The following is an 8807-nucleotide window of genomic DNA, read 5'->3' on the forward strand; positions in this document are numbered from 1 at the left end:
GTCCATATAGAAATACAATTTAGAAATAGTTGAAATTCGGAATTAAAAAATAAGGTATATTAGAAGAGGAGATTAGAGTCCATATAGAAATACAATTAGGAAATAATTAAAATTAGGAATTAAATGTAAGGAATATTAGAAGTAGAGTATAAAGTCTATATAGAAATACAATTAAGAAATAACTGAAATTCGGAATTAAAAATAAGGAATATTAGAAGTAGAGTATAGAGTCCATATAGAAATACAATTAGGAAATAACTGAAATTCGGAATTAAAAATAAGGAATATTAGAAGTAGAGTATAGAGTCCATATAGAAATACAATTAAGAATAAAATAGAAATTCGGAATTAAAAAATAAGGAATATTAGAAGTAGAGTGTAGAGTCCATATAGGAATTTAAAACTAACTAAAATTTGGAATAAACATAATAAAATTAAAAGTAGAGTTTAGAGTCCGTATAAAAATACAATTTACAAATAACAAAAATTCGAAATTAAGAAAAACATGGGAAGAAGAGTTTAAAGTCAATATAGGAATACAATTTAGAAGTAACTGAAATTCAAAATTAAAAATTAAAGAATATTGAAAGATGAGTTTAGAGTACACATAGAAATACAATTAGAAATAATAAAAAATTATAAATAAAAAGTAAATAATATTATAAGAAGAGCATAGAGTCTATATAGATATACAATTTACAGAAAATTCGGAATTAAAAAAAATAAATATTAAAAGACGAGTCTAGAGTCCATATAGGAATATATATGATTTACAAATAACTAAAATTTGATATTAAAAATAATTAATAACTAACACGTATATAAAATACAATATGAATATTACATATTAGTAGTTTTGTAAAGTTGTTGCAAAATTTAAAACTATGTTGTCATTTTAATATATTTGAATAACATAATGAGAGAACATATATGTTATTATATGAGAGAAAATATAATGATGCTAGCCGCGCAATCTGCGCGGGCCACCGTGCTAGTTTATATTTATATCAACTAAAATTTAAATTTTTGATCTTAAATTTAAAGTTAATTTTAAAATTTTTTTCATCATAGTTTATTTTTCAACTTACTTTTACAAATGTATAAAAGTTTTAGTCATGAATTATTTTTTATTTATAGATATATCGTTTCTTTTTTTTTCTCAAATCAGCCAAAACGATGGGCCTGGCGGATCGATCGGCAGATGGTGCGTGCCGCGTGCGTACCAATGTGTCGTCTCTCGTTGCCATGTCGAGTTGTGGTAGCGCCTGCGTATCGGTGGCGCCGAGTATTTATGGCACGTTGAAGTGAGCCGGTTTGACCGTACGCCCATCACCGGTGTGTGTACGCTTGCACGCTGGACACTTTTGCATTGCACGGGAAGCAGGGCTTTCTCTCCACGTCCACGGACCGCCTGCCTCCCTGCAGCCACTGAGACACGTAGTTGCAGCAACAGCAGCGAGGTCGGACTCGGACGCTACGGCTGAGCGGGACCAAGCGTGCAGAGGCATTGAATCATCCATGACCAGCTTGGAAGGAAAACCAAGGCCCCGTTCGATCCAAATTTGTGAAAGCTTCACCCTGTCCCTGTGCATCAGCTGTAGCGATTATGAGGAAACGCGTGGGGTTGTAGGGGAATCTGATTGGCGCTGCTTCTCGTTTTGGGGGGGGGGGGGCGAGAAAAACTGCTTGAATGGGATCGTTTTGTCCAGCGCATGATTGTTCCTCTCCCGGAACTTACGAAGGGACTGGGATTCTGAATCAAGCTACTGTGACTAGGGATGAAAACGGAGCGGATAGTTTCCGTCGGCTCCGGACAAAAACGGATACGGATACCTTTCGGATCGGATAATTCTTGGATAGTTCGGATACGAATACGAATGTTTTCTCCCGGATATGAATACGAATATGGTACCAGGTTTCCGTCGGATACGGATAATAATTCGGATATCCGCAGGACCCATGAGACATACCCCATATCTTTCTAACTCTATAACCTTCAATATACCTTTATAAAATATACCTTTATAGATTTTAATAGTAGTTTATCTCTTAACACTAGTCCATACTATTAATATTATTTAAATTTTAAAAAATATTTATAAATTATACCTTATTTTATATAAAATGAGCTAATTATATATGTTGATATTTGTTTCTATTAGAAGTTGAGTTGGTTTTCGTGTTCCGAGAAAAAATTGTTTCCGTATTTGTGTCCGATCATATTCGATTCTTATTCGTATTCGAGATAATCTGTATTTGTTTCCGTATTCGAGCTATCCGTATTCGTTTTCGTATCCGGTAAAAAATATGAAAACGAATATGGTATGAGCATTATCCGTCCGTATCCACTCCGTTTTCATCCCTAACTGTGACAAAACAGTTGCTAACTTGGTATTAAAGTCGATAAACGCCGAAACGACGACGAAGACGATGACCATATGCACCAGTCTTCTTCCACTTGCAGATGAAAGTGGATCACTGGAAGCGGAAGCGTGAGTGACACTGACACCATGGACGACGGCCATTAGCAGCCGAGTTAGTTTGGCCACCAACTTCTCTCGTCTCGCTAGAGCAATCTTTTACACTTTAATAAGCGTCCTAGCATCTCAAACGGACGTAAGTAAAATACGAGCCGTGTAACAACGCAAGGACTGACATAACACAAGCATGGCTTTTCGCAACTAACAGAAACTGCTTGGAGAGGATGGCACTTGGGCAGCCAACAAGCTTGCTAGCAGCTAGCCCAATTCCGTATATAAGTGAAGCGTTGGTGGTTAGCGATATCGCTTATGCTGACTAAAACAGTACCTGCAGCAACTACACAGATTTTGTTGGTGTGACCATGAATGAAGCTCAGTACACTTATTATTAGCACGGTAGTGGTATCGATGGACCTGGGACCCCCGAGGCCCCAATAATGAATATATCTCTGTAAAGGAATTAAAGGGTAAAAAGCCCTGCAGAGCAGACAAATGTTAGTAATAAATATATAAACTGCAACATCTGAATAACTGAGACCTTGGATTTACCAGGATGGGAAAAAAGAACGAACCAAAGTACTTGTACTATTTCATTTAGCAACCGAAAACAAAGGTACCAGTCCATGCCATGTTAATTTGTCTTGACCTGACAAACTGATGGTACAAATGTAATGTACCAATCACCAATCTCACCACGCCAGATCAAAAGGGCACAGTTCGAGGGGGAAACCTGGTGTCTTTCTAGTAGTCTACTGGGTTACATGATTTGTGGTCCATATTTTACAAACACGGGCGGTACAAATAACAATCGTAACAATACATATACTACAAAAATAATAAACTACATATACTCCAAACTCTGCCCAAAAAAACACGCTTGTATCCGGGAGAACAAGCAAAAACACTAAAGCGTCAGAGTTGTTGAACTTAGAGAGAATGAAATCAAGCTGTAACAAGTAATCTTAGCTTCCTGTCATGCTTTATCATTGAACTTACACTCTCTACAACCAACACGGTCTGCAAAAAAGTGGCAAAAACAATTTAGATTCAAGTTTAGAAAGGAAAATGCATAGTAGGACTTAGGATAAACGTTTTATCATCTTACGATAACATTCAGCACTAATCATTCTAGAGAAGTTGTAAAACGCAAGAGTGCTTAGCTAAGTACTGGCCATGGCAAGCATAGCACAACAAATAATGCGGAACATATTGGTTACCTGAAGGCAAGTGTAAGCCAAACCAGTGGCAAAGTAGAAATTTGCATTGCCAGTCCCCTGAAATTATTGTCATGTTAGTATCAGTGGCACACAATACTAAGAGAGGGGAAGGATGGGAGAGGGAGATACCCTCCAGATCCACAGGTTGTGCATGACAGGGCTAAGGAGAGAGACTCCGATATATCCAAAAAACAAGAAGAAAGTGAATTGCATCTCTACAAAATGTAAAGAGAAACCATTAGTGTTGTAGTGTAAAACTAAACCATTAGTTTTCTAGAGGACTAGGAGTCATTCAAAATATGTTAAAAGAAATGTTAAGCACCTGCTAATTCATTAGCAAATAGGCCCAAAAGACCAAGATAAAGAGCTGAATCTCCGACCTTCAAGATAAATCATAATATGGTATCAATGAACTTGTGGGAAAAAAATCAGGACAACACAACAAAAACAGTTTGATGAAATTTTACACAACCGAGGGACTAAATTTATAGGTATTATCATGTAATGTGTACTTACCGATGGATACGATTTCAATATTGCGACAATTGCTGTGTAAATGAAGGCAAGGAAGCATGGACGATGCTTCAGACGGATTGCCAATGGTAATACCATAAAAACAATGTTCATATTGAAGACTATAAGGAAGAAGCTTCTGAAAAAGTCAAAGACTTCAGCAAAGAAGTACCTGCACAACCCCTTTAATGAGACAAATGGAATATCATTGAGTTAGTTACATAATTTGATCAAAACTCACCATAATACACCAATATTTGGCGATAGGTCCTTAACGGTAAGGATAAAACCATATGTCCTGCAGAAACACAGCACAAGTCAATAGGTAATGGCAAATAAAACCAATTGATTTCAAATGAAAAGAACTAAGTATGAACTAAGGCACAACAAAGTTGACATGTTGGAGTGGATAGAGCAACATGGTGTTACTAGCATAAGATCAAACATGCTAATACCAGAAACAGTACTCCTTAAGAAAATCTGTCCTCGTTCCTCCTTTCAAAACTTATCTTTAGTGAGGGAAAGTAACATAAACTAGCACAGTCCCCCCATCTCACTCAAACACAAATTTTCATGAGTACCAAAGAAGCATATATATTCTACTAACAAAGAGTTGAGTATCTTACTTTTCAAACATCTCCTGAAGACCACCCACTTTATTTAGAACTATGCTGCTCAATAGCAACACATAAAATGTCCAGAAAAGCATCCACAATATGAAGTGGAAAACTGGTTTCCACAAGAATTGTTGAACATCTCTTGAGCTAGAACTTTTATCATTGTCTGATACGTCAGTTTTACTGGCACTTGAGCTTTTTATACGAAATACTTTTGTTGGAGGAGCATCTGGACCATATCCCAATAAAAGAATGATCTGGAAAAAGAACTTTGTTCTCAATAGCTGACTATACAGGTAATGGAAGGCATTATCAAATAGATGAATATAAGAGTACAAACAAAGCTTGTGACACAAACCGGTACAATGAGAATTGCAGGATAAAGAGAGAGATGTGTAGCCATAACATATCCAAAGGCAGCAAGAGGAGCAAGACCTAAAAATTAGAGACATTCCAAGTTTTAAACAGCATGAGAACTTGTTAGACTTCTATGTCACTCAAAAGATAGATACTGTCTTCATGAAATTGTTGCTACTGATGCTTTGCCAAATGAAGGCCCTTTTTACATAACAAAAATGATTCTACTGAAAATTTAAAAATAGCAGAACATGTTGAAGAGAAACACGAATTTGAGTTGCACTTACGTGAACAGGCTCCATATATCATTATCACAACCATTAAATTCTCGATAGGTGAAGTACATGAACCCACACAAGTAACTATTGCCCAGGGGTTCCACAAATATATGAGGGAAGCAATATCTCCTGCACTTACGTTAACTGCAGGAACAGTATCAATAAGAACAATAAGTAGCTGCATAACAAACATTAAGTAATCACAAGATGAAAGCATCAGACTATCATTAGTAAATGAAGAATCACTAATTTTGATTCAAGTATAACGTTTCAATTTTACACCTTATAAGTTGCTAGAATCACAGTCATCTTTAAAAAAAAATCATTCCGAAATGATGTATTAATCTGAAAATAAGTTGTTTCATAGCAATTCCGTGCATCTCTATTATGAAAGACTAGATTGGCTCTACAATAAAGAATGACAATTCAATGAGTCAATGAAATATTTGAAGCTTTGATAATATAATTCTGCAAGAAGCTCTGTATGCTACTCCATTGGTAAAAACAAGTAGATAACTAGTGTCAACAAACTAAGAACAACTAGGTCAGTATCCAATAAAGCATATTCTGCAAGGAGGGACACAAAACTGTAGGTCCTCAACTATAGTGCTCACCTGAATTACTCACTGCCTCTGTGAGCTCAAGTGACTTCAAGTTTCTGTTGCGTGCTATTTGGAGTCTACGACCAGTTGCTCGGATAAGCATGGCAGCTATAAAATCTACGGCCACAAAAATCAAACTGTCTTGCATTCATGAGTGTAATATAAATTACAAGATCTCCAACATAGTTCAAAAAGATAATGGAGTACATTGGAGGCTTCATTTTTTTTATTTGGTCTGAATCATTACATGGTAACATAAAAATAATAAGAACATAATTTAAAAAATCATCATAGAAAATCCTTTTCATCCATGGAAATCAAGTGGCTAATACTGTTAGAGAATAGAGACACAGATCCTAGGTGTAATGGAAAAAATTACATAACAACTTATTTACCTGCAATATATATGATCATGATGTCCAACAGACCTGTAATACCATGAAATACAAGGATGTGAGTATTTCAAACATTGATCTGATATTGTGATAAAATAAACCAATCCTGTCAAAGCATATAGCTGCAGTAGTGCAACCAATTGCGATCAGAGAAGCATCATAGACAAGGAATTGATCACCTTTTGTTAGTCAATGGACCAAGAACCAATAGAAGCAAAGGGGAACCATGATACATTGAACCTGAAAGACAAAACATTCACCGTGCTGAATAATCACTTCCAGTTCATGCTACAAGAAAAACACATTGCAAAGAGACCCTACTAAAACATCATGGATAAACCTATAACAATGACAAATACCTGCACAATTATTTGCTAAGTAAAAGGTATGGCAATTTTGCGCTTATTTTTTTTAACACACCCCATTAGTGCGGGCTTGCAGCAGTTCATGCTTAATGGAGCTTACTAGAAGAAGTAGCACCCAATCAATTTACTTTACTTTTAAAAGTGCTCTCATGTAGCTAGTAATTCCATCCCTATACTGAGCTCAACAATTCACGACTTCAGTTGTCCCCCCCAAAAAAAAGTAATCAAGCAAGATTAAGATGTGTGGAACGAACCGGAGTAGGGCGACATGGAAGCCTGCTTCAGCCAGTACCCTTCCGCCACTGCAAAACACACAGGAAAACAAGCTATTAGTCCAATTACGGCGACAACACAGCACAGCTCAAGTCTGGGACGAGGAGGCAGGGGAGCAAGGGAGCGCTTACGGCGGCGGATGGAGGTGAGGGGGGTGGAGACCTCGGGGCGGGAGGCGAGGTGGAGGTCCCCGCCGAAGAGCACGAGAACGAGCCGGAACCCGACGGCCGCCGCGGCCATCGACCAGAAGTTCCGGATCGCCATCGCCGCCGCCGCTGCCGCAACTCCGATCTGCGCACAGCCACCGCTTCGTCGTCACGGCTGTAACCGGAGCCGCGGCCTGGCGATTGGGCCTTCTACGCCAAGTCGTCATGGATGTCGCCTTTGCGTAATTGAGTTGGGCTTCAGCAGCCAGCACCGGTTGGATGGCCCAAATCATCTGCAATTCGGGAGTACCTATACATCTTTCGAAAGATTTTTATAATCGTATCATACAGATTTTTAATCTTTGTATTAAAATCTGATAGATATAATAAAAAGCAAAAAACAATTAAGAAACACCATAATGAACATTAAATTACCATATCCTCAAGAAAAAGACCAAATCAAATATAAAATTTAAAATTTACATGTGAAGATTCAAAAATTACAGTGTAACTTACAAAAGTTACAGTGTAAGTTTCATAAATTACACTGTAACTTACAAGAAAATGCACTGTAAATTTGAGTGAGAAAATCGAGTGAGAGATAAGAAAAAATCTTTCGAGTGAGATATAGCAAAATCGATTCTTTAGTGTTAAGGCCCACATTAGAAAACTTTGGAAGCCCGACCTGGAAAAATACCAGCACAATGTTTTAGAGTGGTTTTCACCAACAGGCACAAAGGTTGAAACGGGAAAATATGTGGTGCAAACCATATATAGTGGAAACTTAGAAACTACCGTTGGATCGAGAAACGACGTCAGAGTTTCGTCCACGTCACCATGAGTTAAAATTTAACTCGCAGATTCACTCATGAGTTAAAATTTCACTGGGAGTTAAAATTTAACTCATGGTGACGTGGACGAATCTCGAACATCCATTTCTCGATCCAACGATAGTTTTCAAGTTTCCACTATATATATGGTTTGCACTACATATTTTCCCAGGTTGAAACTGTGATCCCAAGTTCCAACTTCCAAGCAAAGTACACGTGTAGTTCCATATTGTATTACTACATTCTCATAAAATATATACTAGTAATCTAAAATCGGATTAGATATAACATAATACTATAATCTGAACATGTAGAATATGGATAGGAAGCACATATCCTAATTGGCTAGTAGTATGGATTTAGACAGACAACACATATTATATATTATAGTAGACTAGTATTACGGGTCTAGACATAAGTTTATTATCTATATCCATAGTACGTTTAATCCGGTTTGCTAAAATCTTCTACTTCAATAATAACCCATATATGTAAACAGATACTTTTTTTTTAAGATAACATTTGTGTCCCAAAAAAAGGAAGCACAGATCATAAAAAGGTAGACAAGATCGAATCAAACTTCTCAAAATACCATAATGTCTTGACGATGACAAGTAGGGTCTGGTACAACATTATTTTATTTTAGCAAACTTATAAATTATTAAGACAACTATTATGGTATTATCAAATCTTGCCCGCGTATTAAAATGCCCAGGTCTCGCACGCTAGCTTCT

At 36.9% G+C, this 8807-nt stretch overlaps 1 protein-coding gene across 1 annotated transcript; it reads right to left on the reverse strand.

Moving 5' to 3' along the window:
* Positions 1-3036: 3036 nt before the first annotated feature.
* On the reverse strand, positions 3037-7434 carry LOC4330366 (uncharacterized). The gene is made up of 14 exons (XM_015767517.3): positions 7229-7434; positions 7079-7126; positions 6639-6699; positions 6460-6492; positions 6077-6201; positions 5472-5606; positions 5186-5262; positions 4837-5084; positions 4452-4508; positions 4214-4382; positions 4020-4077; positions 3827-3912; positions 3698-3754; positions 3037-3497 (listed from the first exon to the last, which is right to left on the reverse strand). Exons 1-14 carry the CDS (start codon positions 7359-7361, stop codon positions 3423-3425), a joined length of 1362 nt encoding a protein of 453 aa, XP_015623003.1. The 5' UTR covers positions 7362-7434; the 3' UTR covers positions 3037-3422.
* Between the last annotated feature and the right edge of the window lie 1373 nt (positions 7435-8807).

This window comes from Oryza sativa, chromosome 2, assembly GCF_034140825.1.
Source record: "Oryza sativa Japonica Group chromosome 2, ASM3414082v1".
Lineage (NCBI taxonomy): Eukaryota > Viridiplantae > Streptophyta > Magnoliopsida > Poales > Poaceae > Oryza > Oryza sativa.

Coding starts and splice junctions, on each gene's coding strand:
- LOC4330366 (XM_015767517.3), bottom strand. CDS start 7,361: ATGGCGATCCGGAACTTCTGGTCGATGGCCGCGGCGGCCGTCGGGTTC. Junction 5,607..6,076: donor AGAGGCAGTGAGTAATTCAG/GTGAGCACTATA, acceptor CTGTTCCTGCAG/TTAACGTAAGTGCAGGAGAT. Junction 5,263..5,471: donor GATATATGGAGCCTGTTCAC/GTAAGTGCAACT, acceptor TCTAATTTTTAG/GTCTTGCTCCTCTTGCTGCC.